The sequence below is a fragment of the Vidua chalybeata genome, chromosome 25, assembly GCF_026979565.1.
Source record: "Vidua chalybeata isolate OUT-0048 chromosome 25, bVidCha1 merged haplotype, whole genome shotgun sequence".
NCBI classification, from domain to species: Eukaryota; Metazoa; Chordata; class Aves; order Passeriformes; family Viduidae; genus Vidua; species Vidua chalybeata.
In genome coordinates, this window is record NC_071554.1 from 3,980,299 (window position 1) to 3,995,728 (window position 15,430).

At 52.0% G+C, this 15,430-nt stretch overlaps 2 protein-coding genes across 2 annotated transcripts; both read right to left on the reverse strand.

Annotated features, from left to right (window-relative positions):
- Positions 1 to 829: 829 nt before the first annotated feature.
- Positions 830 to 4,445, reverse strand: LOC128799688 (mucin-5AC-like). Its single transcript, XM_053964271.1, has 6 exons — positions 3,693 to 4,445; positions 3,366 to 3,464; positions 3,035 to 3,182; positions 2,749 to 2,825; positions 2,049 to 2,144; positions 830 to 1,957 (listed from the first exon to the last, which is right to left on the reverse strand). The coding sequence occupies exons 1-6, from the start codon at positions 4,443 to 4,445 to the stop codon at positions 1,697 to 1,699; spliced, it is 1,434 nt and encodes a 477-aa protein (XP_053820246.1). The 3' UTR covers positions 830 to 1,696.
- Positions 4,446 to 6,883: 2,438 nt separating this feature from the next.
- SF3A3 (splicing factor 3a subunit 3) lies at positions 6,884 to 13,704 on the reverse strand. The gene is made up of 17 exons (XM_053964753.1): positions 13,175 to 13,704; positions 13,056 to 13,103; positions 12,882 to 12,934; positions 12,353 to 12,458; positions 11,880 to 11,952; positions 11,431 to 11,522; positions 11,223 to 11,305; positions 10,728 to 10,866; positions 10,317 to 10,385; positions 9,896 to 9,963; positions 9,446 to 9,553; positions 9,173 to 9,242; positions 8,552 to 8,716; positions 8,332 to 8,442; positions 7,844 to 7,934; positions 7,497 to 7,552; positions 6,884 to 7,167 (listed from the first exon to the last, which is right to left on the reverse strand). Exons 1-17 carry the CDS (start codon positions 13,268 to 13,270, stop codon positions 7,090 to 7,092), a joined length of 1,506 nt encoding a protein of 501 aa, XP_053820728.1. The 5' UTR covers positions 13,271 to 13,704; the 3' UTR covers positions 6,884 to 7,089.
- Positions 13,705 to 15,430: the final 1,726 nt, after the last annotated feature.

Sequence of the window (15,430 nt, forward strand, 5' to 3'; positions counted from 1 at the left end):
CCCTCCCTGCCCGAACCTCACGCCTCCGGCTGGCCCCTCCCGGAAGGAAAGGGGGACTGAGAGGGGAACCTCTTGGGTCGGCAGACATGGGAAAGGATAATTTCCACGGAAAATCGCGAGAAGTTCTTATTTTCAGTAGCCACTTGAATTATTTTTTTGTTGAATTTCAAGACGACCGAGCACACGAGCCGTTATTCTTCAAATCAATTAATGCAGAGTGTGGGAGTAAGTGCTGTAAAATATCACCTGAGCCTTTTGCACTGTAGAGACAGACATAGCTCCTTCCACAGATTTAGGAGATGTAGGTCGAGAGACAGCTGTGGTCAAGTGGTCTCGGTCAGTGACAGCTCTGCGCCACTTCCCCAGTCCCTCTCTGCTCACAGGGGAACAGCCTGAAAATGCTGCTCTAAGCACCAAACCTTTCAAGAAGCGTGGTGCTGGGCTGTGTTTTTGAGATAGAAGAACCCTTGATATGAACACCCTGACACTGGCCTGAAACAAAGTAAACACACACCCCAAACGCTGAGCTGCGGTTTTACTGTACCAGAACAGGCGCTGACTGCAGCGTGGAAAGGGCCAGCTGAGGTAGAATGACGTGGTTTTCATCCACTCCGTTAGGGCTGCCACTGCTCCATGAGGGCCAGCACCAAGTTTTCTTGCTGGGAAAGCACACAAGGCTCCAAGGGCTTAAACCCACCCAGCCCAGCTCTCCGTCCCTCCCATGGGTCACACGGTGTTCAGCCACACTCAAAACACCAGCACCAAAGGGGCTGACACAAAGATTTTAATAGTTTACAATCTTTTCTCTAAGGAACTGGTGGCAGCATAGGACAGTGGTGGCAGGGAACAGCACTGTGCATGAGTGGCAACACACTGATCCCAGGTAATTCTGCCTGACCAGCTCCACCCGTGCTCTATGTGCTCACCTCTGGGCTCTGCCTTCAGCAGTAGAGAACCACAGATGTGAAACAGAATCATCTAAAACATGAGACGCTTTTAGATTAATCCCACTTCCCCGCCTAAGGCTGGGAGAGGAAACATAAAGTTACTATTTTACCTACACGGGCAAGAAGCATTTCACTGTCAGAGCACTTTGGAGCTAACAGGTCAGAGGGGGTGCAGGGACACTGTGCCACAAGCAGATCATTGATTAGAGCAGCCCCTGTGCCTCAGTCAATGCAGATTTTTTTTGGGTTTTAAGGAGGGCTAATACCCTCTTGTCCTTGAGGGAACCCATTCCAGCAGCAGAGGCACACACTGCACCACTCCCAGTATCCACAATTCCCTTGCAGGTCTCTCAGACCTGCAGGATTTCGGCAGGGTAGGGTAGAATCCCTTGATGTAGTTTTATAAGCACACAGATTAAGTGCTTTTCCTCTGGGAAAAGGAAGAATCTTTTTTTCAAGTACTTAAACTTTACTGAATTGCCAGGACTCACCCATCCGGGGAAGGTGCAGGATTCAGAGTGCAGCTTAAGGGGGGGGGTTAGGATCAACAGCAGGGTCCTATGCAGGGCAAGCAAAGTGACCCCCAAGGGTGTGCAGTTACCCATGAGCAGATGCAGAGGGCCCCAGACACCTCGTTGATGGGACAGGGACAGCACAGAGGGCGTTTGCTAGCAACCTTGGCTGAAGTCAGAGAGCAGCGGGGTCCTACTGCTCCTACAGGAGAGGCTGCAGAGCCACCTGGCTGCTGCCTACCCCCAGAGGGAAGTGGAGACCCTGTAATTGAGGAGCAGGACCACCCCACATGCTATGACCTTCAAGAGTGGGGCCAGTGTCGCCTGCCCAGCGCTATTGATGTGAACTTTGCCGTCCAGTTTCAGACAGCTGCCCTTTGGGGTGGCTGGGCAGCACTCCTGGTAACAGGCAGCCTTCATCCCACCACCACAGATTGGTTTAGCAGCCTTGCAGGCTTCGCTACATCCCGCCATGTAATTCAAGCCCATCTTCTTCATCTGGAAGGAGAGAGACATTAGCCTGGGGGTCATGCTGAGCCTTTAGTACTAGCATTACAGGAATACGATGCTCTGCAGCCCCAGGCCATACCTCACAAAAGTCCTGTCCTAAAATGCATCTAGTGATGGTCTTCCTGCCTTTGAAACACCGGTCCCCGTGACAGGAAAATGCTGCACACACTTTGCCCTATGAGAGAAAGGACCAGGGAGATACCATCTGTCCATCAGACTGGAAGGACAAAAACTGCATTTAAGGCAGCCCTTCACTCCTCTCCACCCTCCTCTGTTCTGCTGGTATTTGTGCTATCAGGCATCTTAGATCCAGAGATAAAGGAGTATTCTGAAACTGCAAGAAACTTCTGAAAGACCAGCAGAGCAAGCAAGTTTCAAGCCTCTTTTTCCTTCCTCTTGAGAGAGCTCTGCAAAGATAAGCACCTTCCCCTCCGCTAGGCTCAGGAAAGGGCTGCAGAGCCCGGTAGGTCCTGCACACTCTGTGCAACTGCAGGAAGGCTCATCTCATGGTCAGGGATGCCTGAGCTGATGCAAGCACTGCTCTGGGGAACAGCTCTGATGGACAAGGATAAGGCCCACTGGACAGGGCTCCTTACGGGCTTCTTACTTCCAGTGCTCCTTCAGGATGTGTTGCCCTTCCAGAGTCAGCTTTTTACCCCATAGAGCAAATGGAGGAGGGACCTTTTCCTGTCCCCTGCTCAGGTGGGAGCTCAACCATCCCAGCAGCCACAGACCCCGGAACCCTTGGATGCAGCAGCCTCTCCTGATGTGGTACCTACGTTCTGGGGGGGAGGCCGAGGGGTGGTGGTGGTGGTTGTCAGCGGCACGGCGGTGGTGGTGGTGGGTGGCAGGTCACCTGCAGACACACGAGGAGCCCTGTGAGGCTGGACACACAGCCCACACAGGTCCAGGCTCACCAGCACTGCTCACACTCTGCTCAGAGCTGCCAGGGCCACCCTGCCCCGCACCCAACTCCAAGGACAGGGCGAGCCCCAGGGCAGAAGAGAGGCAGATGCAGCCACAGCCCCTCCAGATTCTGCCCAGCAGAACAAAGCTGGGCCATACCGTAGGCACTGGCGTTGAGCTGCAGGCAGAGAGGGCCAGCACAGCACTCCAGGGCACACTGCTGCCTGCTGCCGTTGGTGCTGCATGGCTCCGCGCTGCACCCGCTGCTGCACCTGGCCATGTAGTTCGTGCTGGAGAAACGATAAAGCTGCAACGGGCAGAGTCAAGGGATAAAGTGAGTGTGAAGAGGTGCCATCATAAAAGAGCAGAAATAACTGACAGGATGTAAGAGAGGAAAGGGAGATGGGAGACAGACTTAACAGAGCACCGTGGATTCCTGAGATAAAGAAAGGGAAGGCTTTCTCTGGTGCAGCCCCCGGCAGCTCCATACCTCGCAATGAGTCTCATTTTGGCAGGTGGTTGTTCTGTTGGCATGGGCTCCATCCTGGTAACACCTCTCTCCGGAGCACTGAAAGCTCTGGCAGGTTTGCTGGAGAGACACCAGGGTGTCACCCTGCAGCAAAGCCTCCTGGCACAGCACTGCAGGGCTGTCCCAGCCACAGCCTCACTGCCTGCAGGGGCCACCCCCAGCTGGCCACTCACTGTGCTCCCTTCCACCACAGGAGAGGCTCCCATGGCACCCCTGTGACCGACCAGCTGGGCAAGTGACACTGCCCATAGGGCCCAGCAATACCCCTCTTTCCATTCCTTGCCTTACCGTTGTCTCCTCTGCTCCCTTAATGGAGGTGTTGGTGGCCACCAGAGAGGCATTGGTGGTGATGGCCAGCACCGTGGCTTTGTTGGTGACCACCACCACTGAGGTGTTCTTGGTGGCTGCCGAGGCCTCCTTGGTAGTTGCCACCACCACCAAGGCATGCTTGGTGGCTGCTGAGGTGTTCTTGGTGGCCATGGTCACCACTGAGATGTTCTTGGTGGTTTCCAATGCGTTCTTGGTGGCCTTGACTACCACCGAGGTGTTCTTGGTGGTCATCAAGGCCTTCTTGGCAGTCACCACCACCATGGCATTCTTGGTGGCTGCTGGGGTGTTCTTGGGGGCCATGGCCACCACTGAGGTGTTCTTGGTGGTTGCCAATATGTTCTTGGTGGTCTTGACTACCACTGAGGTGTTCTTGGTGGCTGCCGAGGCCTCCTTGGTAGTTGCCACCACCACCAAGGCATTCTTGATGGCTGCCGAAGTGTTCTTGGTGGCCATGGCTACCACTGAGGTGTTCTTGGTGGTTTCCAATGCCTTTTTGGTGGCCACAGAGGTGTTGGTAGTGGCCACCACTGCAGCATTCTTGGTGGTGGCCACTACCATGGCATTCTTGGTGACTGCCACCACTGCGGGATTCTGGGTGGCCACTGAAGTGTTCTTGGTGGTCACAGCCACCAATGAGGCCTTCTTGGTGGTCACCGCTCCTACCAAGGCTTTCTTGGTGGCTGCTGAGGTGTTCTTGGTGGCCATCACCATGGTACTGGCAGCTGTGCTGAGCGCTGAAAAACAAAAAGCTCCTGCTTGGTGAAGGAGACACCGAGGAAAAACATGCTCAGCAAGCCCTGTGTCCCTTCCTGAGCCATGGCACGGTCCAGAGGGACCTGAGGGAAGCATCTGTCACACTGTGGCCAGGAGGTGAAATGGCAGTCAGTGACAGGATGTCCCCAACAGGGTCCACTTGCAGCTACCAATTGGGCAGCCCAAGAAGCAGGTCAGAGCCTGCAGCCCTGTGGACAGTTGTCACAGCAGCCTCTCCCTCCCACTTCCAGCCATATTGCCTGGGAAGAACAGGCTTTTATGGGGGCTAAACCATGAGGAAAGGTTCCTCACCTGTCCTGCAGCTTTGTCCTGCAGAGCACAGCCTGGAGAAGACAGGCACAAAGTCCCTGGTGCACCACTCTGCCATTGCCCCACTCCCCGCAGGCCCCCAGATTTCCCCTTGGGATACAGAACTCACCTGCTGTGGCAAGAGAGTCCTGAAGACAGAGTTGCAGAGCCAAGATGCAGAGCAGCAAGCCTGGAATGGAGTGGGAATGACTGAGAGCACCACACCTGCTGTCCGCTTTACCCACAGCCCAGAGAGCCCCCAGCAGCACAGGCAGCTCATCCTTGAAACAGATAAGCAGGGATACTCCTCCACCTACCCAAAGCCCCAGGTGTACAGCAGCCACCCCTTGCCCCAGGGAGGCCTCTGGCACAGCCCCCAAGAGCTGGAGCAGAGGTGGACCCAGCATGGGGGACAGACAGACACTGCTCTCTGTGCTGCACCACGGCCCCATTACCTCGAGTGGGGGGCACAAGCCATCGGTGTCCAGCCATCCTCATCCACCAGCAGCTGCACCCGGACCTGGCAGAGGGAGAGAGGTCAGAGCTGCTGCCCCGAGGTGCAGGGGGGATACCTCAGTACAGCTCTGTGCTCTCCCTCCAGTGCTCAGCCTGGGACAACCAGGCACCCCTTCATGACAGACTCCCCAAATCCACCGAGGCTGCCGTGGTTGCTGACAGGGATCAGGAGCCCTGGGGAGCTGTGTGTGCTGTTGGTGTGGCAACAACCCTCCCTGGAGCTCACAACGCAGAACAGCCCTGCAGGCAGCTGACACGAGCAGGGGTCAGGGTGACACAGAGAAAAGTGCCACCATGCAGCAGTTTGCTGCTGCAAGTGAAGATGTGACCTGGCTCTCCATCCTCTATTTGCATTCCAAATGTTTACCTGTTTTGCTAAGGAAATGGTGGAGATGTGAGTCCAAACAGGTTCCAAAGCCAAGTTCTCCAAGGAGAATGGTAATACCCCCCTCCTGTTTTATGATTTAGGCTGAGTCACCATTCCCCCAGGATCTGGAGGGGCTGAAGCTCATTCAGAGACCTCCAAGGGCATTCCCTCAGAGTGACAGAAAGACAGAGCCAGCTGGCACCTCACCCTGCAAAGCAACCCAGGCACCACTCAGAACAGCTCTGGACATCCTTGCTGAGCACAGTGACAGGCCAGCCCAGCCCCAGGGCAGAGGAACCACCTTCCTGACATGGCCTCATCCCAGAATAATTTTCCCCCCAGGCAGGGAAAGAGCCCACAGAATTGACTCACCTGTCTGCCTGTTCCTGAAGCCCCAGCACACCTGCAGTCACTGCCAGCGCTGGAACACCTCTGAGCAGCTGCTGTGGCACTGCCCCACAGCCCAGCCCCACCCCTGCCAGCCAGCCCCCGGGGAAGTGTCACATGCAGCTCCACAGCAGCAGAGACACAAACGGCCCAGTACAGCAGTGGAGAAAGGGCTTGAGAGGCTAGACATGTCACACAAGCCACCTCTGCACTCAGGGGACTGAGGGACACAACAACTGCCACTGCCATATGTGATGTGAGTGGCCTCTGCACAGTGGAGCTGCAATTCTTGAGGCTTCATGAATCCATGGGGTATGTACAGACATCTCCAAGTGTGATACCAGGGGCCAAGGATGCTCCTGAAGCAACAACAGGCACCTGTAAACAGTCTCTGTTCCCATCCCCATCCTCCTGCACCACAGATGGATGTGCACACAGACACCTACCAGGTTATTCAAGCCAAAAGCAGTGCCACAGAAATCACCCCAGAGGCAAACCTGAAGTTAAATTGGTAGTTCTCTGGAAAAAAAATGGCCAAAGCTCCCTAGGGAGACAGACACAAGGTAAAAACAGTTCTGTAAGCCAGGTGAGCTTGTTTTTTAAAGAAAACCACAAGTTCACACCAAGATCTAGAAACAGGACCAGTACCTGTCAGCACAGTGTCCATGTGCTTCAGAGTCAACCCTCATCATAAACATTTCCAGCAGAGTGGAAATGAGAGAAGGAATTGTTTCTGACAGCTGTGTAAAAATAATTTTAAACACAGTCATCAAAACTCTTCCCTCCAGCATACAAAAGAAGACAATTCTCTCAGCACTTCCTAAATTACAAGGACTTTATTTTTCAAGGTATTTTTTTAATATAAAACAATGTCACAAGTCTAAGTGGCTTACTAGAAAGTGACTCTATAAAGTATTCTTGAAATCTATATTCATGCACATACAAAATCCAGACAATGAAGAAGTCAAAGCTGCTGCCAGATCCACTCCCTCTACAGATGTGGGATCCTTCACCTGGGGACAGCTACAGCAGCCCTTGGCGCTTCAGGTCTTCGTAGGTCTTTTTATTCACCACGTTCCCACTGGAATCCTCATATTCCTCCTGGAACAGAACCACAGTTTAGAGACAGAACTCAAATGTTAGCTCCAAGAACAGCCACTGAACATGAGCACCCTGCCAGAATTTCCGTGCAGGAAGGCAGGCAGTGGATCTGCCAGCAGGTCCTGGGAGAAGAGCTCAGCCAGGGCCAGAGTCATTACAGGTTGTACTATAGATTTTACTTCCCACTTTTGCCCTGCACCCTTGAAAAATGGCTTTGGACCAGAAGTTTATGAAGAGGCACCAGTGTAAGTGAGGACACTGCTCACACCAGGAACAAGGGGTTCCCAGGGACACAGGAGGGGAGACACTGAATGCCTTTCACTGCTCACCTCTGTATCGGGCTGCCACCTCTCTGAAGCCTTCTGCTGTTTCAGCTTTGCCCACACTGTAAACACAAAGTTAAACAGGATCTATGCCACTTCCCTTGACATGCTGGTTTTTAATCCAGTAAAATACACACATGAGCTTTTTTCCCTCCCTTTTAAATCCAGGAATGTATCTTACATCCATTACAAAGTTATCATTCCACCGTGTGCTTACTGAAAGGCACCAAACTGCAGCAAACAAGGCTTTAAACGGAGTGTTCAGGATGGGACATGAGACCAAGGTCCAAAGGCACTCCTTCAGAAAAGGTGGTGTTCTTTAACATGTTCCCTGTTCTGCCATCACTACTTACACGAGACTGCATCCTCAATCTGTGTGACATTGGCAAAGTGTGCTGTGTTGGGAATGCCCAGGCACCGCATTCCGTGGGCATGTCTCCACTCCTGGGGGAAAGAGATGAGATCAGTGTGAGAGGGAACAGCATAAGACATTAACATCTGAACAGGGTGCAAAACCTACTGTCACAGTACAAATATACCAGTCCTCTATAAAAACATTATTTTCTTGTCCTGCAGACAGTAATACCACACCAGCCAACAAAAGCCACACTGCACCCATCAGAAGTGAGCACTGCAATAGGTGTTCAAATGGGCAGGGATGGTAGCAAAAGCGATCTCTGTTTGCCTAACATGATCTCTGGGTCCTGTTGCATAGCCCTACAGCAAAAGCTCAGACCCACATGGCAAGAATGCTGCTCAGGGACCCCAGGGACTCAGCAGTGACTCATTAAAATGAGTGAATGAATGCAGCAGGGCTGCTCCTGCAGTAAGTGTCACTTACTGCAAAGTGCCTCTGGAACGCCTTGGGCCCTCGGTAGGTGTAGTTACCACAAATCTCACAGTTGTAGTTGATGTTCAGACCATGGAGTTTATACAACCAGTATGGGATGGGCTGGAGCAAGGAGACAAGAGGATTAGGTCAAGGCAAAGAAACTCAAACAGAGAAGCAGCATGGAGTTAGTGACCTGTCCCACTTCTCCAGGCCTGATAGTCTCAGATACCTTCCCATCCCAGCCAAGAGGGAGATTTTTAGGATTATAAATTATTTCATTTTCTTCATCTTCACTCTCGCTCTCACTGATCTGCTCTTCCTCCTCCTCCTCTCTCTCCTCCCCTGTCCGCGCCTGCTTGCGCTGCACGTTCTCGTGGGTGAGGTGTCTTTGTTCCTGGAGGGAGGGAAAGGAAGGGATTGTCCACACACCATGACAGCAAAAAGTCAGGCCTAACTCTTGTAGAAAAAAACGTCCTCAGTGTACAGAGGGAGGAAACAGAAGACCAGTGTGAAGCAGAGAACTCCCACCTTACTGAGCCAAACAGTTTCAGTTTTTACTACCCTGACATTTCCTACTAGCAAAGAATGAAACCTTGTATCACCTATCAGCACTTCCAATGTTACTACAGCAGCAGCCATCCCCCTGAACACAGCCCCCCAAAACTGAAGGCAAGGAGCAAGGCAGATCAAGTAAAGGTTTGCAGTACTGTATGACTTATGCACAAAACAGATGTGGTGCAGCACACTGATGCGATGCTGTCCTTGAAAGCACTGTGTAAAGATAAGGACAACATTCCAGTCACTAGACAGCTCTGAAATAAAAAGCTTAAAAACAAAATAAAATCCTTACCCCAAGAACTTCCACATACTCATAAATCTGAGCTTCAAGGAAGGCAAGATCTTTATTTCTTTCAGTGTCTCTGAAATAGATGAGGTATCTTCATTAAACACACAAGTTCAGCTCTGGTACTTTCCATTTGGTTCAGCACTATTTGGTCCAACATGAAAAGCTTCTAATACTCCAGAATCTCTGTCCTAACTACACAGGAGTGGTGATTAAAGAACACTCCTCATCCAAGAGGAGAGACCACTGCCAGCCTCAGAATGACCTCTAAGAACTCACCTTTTGCTTCCTTTTGTCTTTGGATTCTTAGCAAACAAGGAAGGATCAAGTGCTTCCAGGGATTTGCCTTTAGTGCTAAAAAGCCTCTGAGCACGCTCCTCCAGAGTCCTGCAGAGAAGCAGGGAAGGGATTCGTCTAGACTGCAGTTTTACATTTCCTGAGAACTATCTGAATTCATGCAATAAAAATCTATATGTAGCTTTTAGGAAACCATGAGATTCCTTTTTATCTTTGCCTTCATTCTTCAAGTCAAAGTCCAGAGTACCAGAGATTCCTGTACAGGACAGTTCAGAGCAGCAGATCCCACTGTTTGGTTCTTAATGTTTTATCTTTCAAACATCTCTAAGGTAATTTTAGTACAACAGAGATAACCACACAAGTATCCCAGAAAGAAATGTGATACAGGAACACCTCAGAAACTGAAGGGAAGTCTACAAAATTGCACCTTACCCGCCACACTTCAGCCCCAGAGCCAGCAAAGCTGATTTTAACCTGTCCAGTCCCAGGGAGGCCAATTCCTGTTTAATTAAATAAACCACTGTAAGAGACAAGCTGTTCAACATATACAATATAGATATAGCCCACTTTAGCTTATTAATGAAGAAAAAACCCTGATGAACAATATTTAAGAAAGGACTGCCAACAGTGTAGCCCTGCTCCCAGGAAAATGAGAAATGTAACAAATCTAACCAGGTCTTTCAAGTTACATCCCCCAATGGAAGAAATTACATCATCAGCACCATCAAAGTTTTACCCAGAAAGCACAGAGCCAGGGACAAAAACACAGCACTAAAACTACACAAAAAACCCAAATGACTGAACTTCCACCTGCTCAAAATGTGGCAGTAAGTGCAGAGCACTGGAAACGTACCTCCCAGGAGGAGAAGGCTGAGAGGTCCAGGTGGGCACCAGCATGGGTGAGGGCACTGCTGGTCTCTTTCTGCCAAAACAAACCACATACAAGAGCTGCATGGCATACTATAACACTTCTGGCCACAGAACATTTTAATCTCAAGAAAAGCAGTTCATTTCACAGAGAAAAATCCTCTTACTAAACTGAAAACGGAGCAGTAGTAAAGATGCAAAATAAGCCAACCTGAAATAAAGCTCATTTTAAACCAGTTATGCTGGGTTTTAAATTCAGGTCGGTATCACCCTGCACCCTGGTGACACAGAGCGGCAGCCCTCACTGTCATGGTCACCCCCAGCAATGACTTTACACAAATGACTCACACAAACCCCTCCCAAACACAGGAACATCACCCAGGCTCAGGCTGCTCACCGGCCAGCCCGGGAATGTGCCGTTCTCCCACTTCTTCTCAAACTCCGTCTGAATTTTCCCAAAAAGTTCATTCTGGTCCAGTAATGGTTTCACTCGGTCTGTGTAATCCTGCAGGTACTCAAGGAGCATTTCCAGATACCTGGCAGGGGAATCATGAGTACAGGTAATTCACTATCACCCTCTAAACACATCTTTGGACAGCCACTACCCTTCAGTGCTGCAGAGGGACGTGACCAAGGTCTGGCCAGTTTTCCACACAGGATTTTTTTGACACAGCAGTTCCAAGGGTACATTAAAGCTCTTCCTCTGAGCTGAATGTGGCTCTCCACATCTCTGCTGTACTGCAAGTTTGACTGGGGCTCAGACACATGACTGAGCTCAGGGACCCAATTTATGTGAGTTAAGTTTGGCTGTTAATTATAATCTCTGCAGCTGGACACTTCAGAAGCAATTTCCTTCTCACCATAAAGGAAGCAGGCAGGCAAACAGGCTCACCTCTTATATTCTGCATTTTTTCTCTCCTTGGGAATATCGAAGAGTTGGTCAAATGTGGATAAGTAAGTGATATAATCCAATTTCTAAGAACAGAAAGTCTGAGTCAGAGTTCATACATGGCCAAATTAACATCCAGTTCCCAGAAAAGAGAAGCCCCAGCCTGTGTAGGGCCTGGATATCCCTGGGCCCACACACAGCAGCCACTCACCTCTGATGATTTCAGGTTAATGTACTTGAGGTAACAATCATGCAAATCCAAGTATCGGCCATACCCTTCCTCATCTGTGAACTCCACCAGATCTGTAGGAAAGATCATGAAAAGCTTTATTATGAGCTTAATATTCCCTACTTATTATACAACTGGTTTTGAACTGGAAAAGGATCAGCTGTGAAGTCATTTATCCTTAAGGAAGGTGCTACAATGTCTCTGATACTCATTGAGCAGCCCCAACTGCTGCTCTGTGCAAGCACCAGAACATTCCCCAGGAACAGCAGCCTCACTGGGAAGCATTCCAGGGACTGCAGTTCAGAAGCATTTAGATGACAGGAGAATTTTCAGAAGTCATTTAGTAAAAGGGAGGTGAGGCCCTGAAACATGCAAACCAGATTAAACAACCTATTAAATAATGCCAGAGCTAGAGCAAACGACAAACTTACTCTGAGCTTCTTCACTCGGGTTGTCTCTGGCCTTCAGCAGCTCCTCAAACTCCACTGACATAGGAACACAGATCTGCATGGGCAGATACAAGGCACACAGTAATTCAGCTCCTATCCCAGAATAATTAATATAGAATCATGCAAGGTGGCAAATAATGAAACTGCAAACAGAAAAGAGACTCAAACTTTGTCACCTTTCTTTCTGCACAAAGGCAAAAGTGTGGTTTTAGGCAGCACGAGAAAAGTGAGATCTGATCCCAGCTCAGCTGAACATCCCTGTTCTAGCAGGGAACAGGGTGAGTGTCCTGCACTGCTCCCTCACATGCTGCCTGGCCCTGAGCATCTGTGCTGAGTGTTCTCAGTACTTGTGTGTTAATGCAATAAAACTGGGGAAACAAAAGCTCTGTTTCTTGTAGGGATGAGACCCAACAGAGCACAGCACACCTCTTTCTAAGGACCAGGTAACTACTCACCTCATTTGGGTGCTTCCGGTGAAATTCCTTAATTTGCTTCAGTCTGTTGTAAAACTCTGCAAATTCATTTGGCCCGGAAATGGCACTGAGTTCTTCCTTACGCAGGCTGTGAGTTCATGGACAGCAACAGATTGAAGGGAAGGGAAGGGAAGGGAAGGGAAGGGAAGGGAAGGGAAGGGAAGGGAAGGGAAGGGCCACACTGACACAGCCTTAGTCCAGGGCTGTGCTGCAGTGTCTGATTGCAAACCTTCGAGTCATAGGGACCTCCCAGCCCACCGGGCTCAAGGGCTCGTGGCCACATTCCCCTGCACAGGCTGCAGCCCCTGACAAACCCCCGTAGCAGCCAGGGCCTCCCCACGACATAACACAACAAAACCTGTCCATCCTACACGGATGCTTCCCGTGTACACTCGCGTCCTGCCCTGCATTTAGTCGCCACATCTCCATTCACGTGTTACTCTTTAGACATTCACACTGACTTCAAGCAGCACGACACGCTCAGGCACACAAGGGCCCCGGGCACACTCACCCGTCCTTGTCGTCGTACAGGTCCCGCAGGTTGCCGCTCACTTCCATGTACCTCTGCGGAACAAAGGAGAGGCCCGAGCGCCGCCGAGCCCGTTACCGGGCCAGGCCCCGCTCGCTCCGGGGAGCCCGGCCCCGGCCCCCACCCCGTCCCCGCTCCCGCCCCCGGAGCACTCACGTCCTGCATGGCCCGGGTGCGGTGGTCCGAGTTGATCTGGTCGCGGAGCTGCGTGGAGAGCAGAGCGGTGAGCGCGGGCCCGGCGGGCGCCTTCCGCACCCCCAAGGCCCCGGGCGCACCGTGGACTTCTTGGTGAGCATCTCCTTCACCATCACGTCCATGAGCCGCTCCCGCTCCTCATGGTACCGCCGCTGCTGCTCCAGGATCGTCTCCATCCCGCGCACGGCTTCCACTGCCGCCGGAAGGCCCCGGTGTGTGTGCGGGAAGGTTCCGGTTCCGGGGCGCTGCGCGGTGCCCCGGGGCGGCCGGCAGGAGGCGGCTGCGGCCCGGCCGTGCCCCTCAGCGCGGGGCCGTGTCCGACAGCGGTGTCCGAGCGCGGTGTCCGAGCGGCAGGGCCGTGTCCGAGCGCGGTGCCCGAGCGGCAGGGCCGGTGTCCGAGCGCCGTGCTTGGCACTGAGTGGCCCGAGGTGCCGGTTTGGATTTAGGGCTGCCGCAGCCTGGAGGCTTCTCGGGGTTGCCCGGCCGCAGCAGCGTTGCGCGGTGCCGAGCCGGGCCGGGCCGTGCTGACTGCCCGCAGCTCCCCGCGGCCGGTGCCTCGGTAGCCGGCAGCGCAGACTTTGCTTTCAGCCACACGATCGCGGTGCGAGTCCTCCCACAAACACCCCATTTGGGTTTCAACTGCCTTCTTCAGATCCACCCTAAATCCAAGGGTGCCGTGCCCCAACACTGACAAATGCAAAGCTGTAATTACATTTTGACTCACTGTATATGAATAAATTATTCGTATTTTTCTGCCATGCACAATAAATTACCCTAAGCCAAAAGCAAGAAAAAAAAAGTCTTAATTAATGGCAGACAAAGATGATCCTTCAGTGAGGAGAGGATGATGCTGCAGGTGAGAATACTGTCTTTAATTACTCCCTTGCATTATAGGCTGCCCCAAAGTACATCACTTTTCTTCATGAATGCCTGCCTAAAAATAAAAACAGGGCTATGATTCTGAACTTAGTGTTCGTCTATTTCTCTTTGCATGAAACTTCATCTCTGGAAAGGTAAGGAGTTGAAATCCAGCAATGTCCCATCCAGCCACATGGCCTCCTTATTTTGGGCTGCTGGCATCAGGAGGATGGAGGTAGGACAAGACCAGCCCTTGCATGACCACCCTCCTTCTCAGCCCACAGATGGCAGCGCACATGGGAGGAGGTGGGAGAAAGTTGGCCAAAGAGATGCCATTTCATTTCAGGGACTGGGAGCTGAAATGCAGAGAATCACAGAATATCCTGAACTGGAAGGGACCCATGAGGATCATCAAAGTCCAACTCCTGGCCCTGCACAGGACTCCCCAGGCAGTGGCTTGAACCTGGCTCTGCCCATTGGGGCTGCAAACGCTGTCCCTGATCCACAGTGGTGCAGGAGGACACAGCTTGGGCAGATTTCGTCAATGCCAGGGTCTCTTTCTACCCCTGCAGTGCTGCCCCATGTCCTCAGCAGCTTCCCCACTCCCAGCACAACAGCCCTGGCCTGACCCCCCTCACACTGCTCCTTGTGCTTAATAGAATTTCCATGACTGTTTCAGACCCACAATCCAGAGTCTCGGGGGATGTTTGTGCATGACATCACCCTCCCCCTCCTGTAAATCAGGCACTGGGCCATGTACAGCCATGACCCATTCATGACAGGGATAAAATCCAGATGTTTCAGTGCTACGTGCAGCTGGGTCATTTCCTTTTTTGGCTAAAAACGTGAGGCTCTGGAGGCTGACTGAAAGAGGAGCCTGGGGGCCCCTTGTACAGAAACCTTTTGCAGTTAATCCCTGGAAACAGCTCTGCAGAAAGCCCAGCTTGAGCTGCTGCTGCTGGAGGACAGGCTCAGCTGGGAACCTCTGGGCTGGAGCTGCTCACTCACCCTCCAAGACTCAGCACAGCACCAGAGCCCAGCCCAGGTTAAAGGGCAGCAACAGCAACAAAAATCGTGCTAGAACTCCATCAGCCAGCAGAGCAGAGCCTTTGAAGCAGCCAGGAATGTGCACACACCAGTGCCATGATCCTGCACAGAGGCACCCCATGGGCTGTGCACATGCTGCCACCGAAGCAGCACCCACGGGAGCTCAGCCACTGTGCTGGGAGGGCTGGAGCAGGCAAGTCCAGAGCAAGTCATGGTAGCTGTTGGTAAATGTAAAGGATCTGTGGAAAACAGTTTCATCTGTTAGGGAATACGTGACTCCCTGACTGATAAACATGAGTAAAGAGCATGCAGCAGGGAAGGGAAGGCTGCCAAGAGGGACCACCAGATAGCCTGGCTGGAGGCTGCAGCAACAGCTACCCGAGGAGTCCCCTTGGAATGCCGTGGCGTGGGCAGGCAGTGCACACTGCAGG

What these genes read in the sequence shown, in the direction of transcription:
- LOC128799688 (XM_053964271.1), bottom strand. Translation starts at nt 4,445, where the DNA reads ATGGTGATGGCCACCAAGAACACCTCAGCAGCCACCAAGAAAGCCTTG. An exon ending in GCTCAACGCCAGTGCCTACG is followed by an intron (nt 2,826 to 3,034) that starts GTATGGCCCAGC and finishes GTGTGTCTGCAG; the next exon opens with GTGACCTGCCACCCACCACC. An exon ending in TAGGACAGGACTTTTGTGAG is followed by an intron (nt 1,958 to 2,048) that starts GTATGGCCTGGG and finishes CTCTCCTTCCAG; the next exon opens with ATGAAGAAGATGGGCTTGAA.
- SF3A3 (XM_053964753.1), bottom strand. Translation starts at nt 13,270, where the DNA reads ATGGAGACGATCCTGGAGCAGCAGCGGCGGTACCATGAGGAGCGGGAG. An exon ending in CCCGAGTGAAGAAGCTCAGA is followed by an intron (nt 11,523 to 11,879) that starts GTAAGTTTGTCG and finishes TCTTTCCTACAG; the next exon opens with ATCTGGTGGAGTTCACAGAT. An exon ending in GCACATTCCCGGGCTGGCCG is followed by an intron (nt 10,386 to 10,727) that starts GTGAGCAGCCTG and finishes TTGTTTTGGCAG; the next exon opens with AAAGAGACCAGCAGTGCCCT.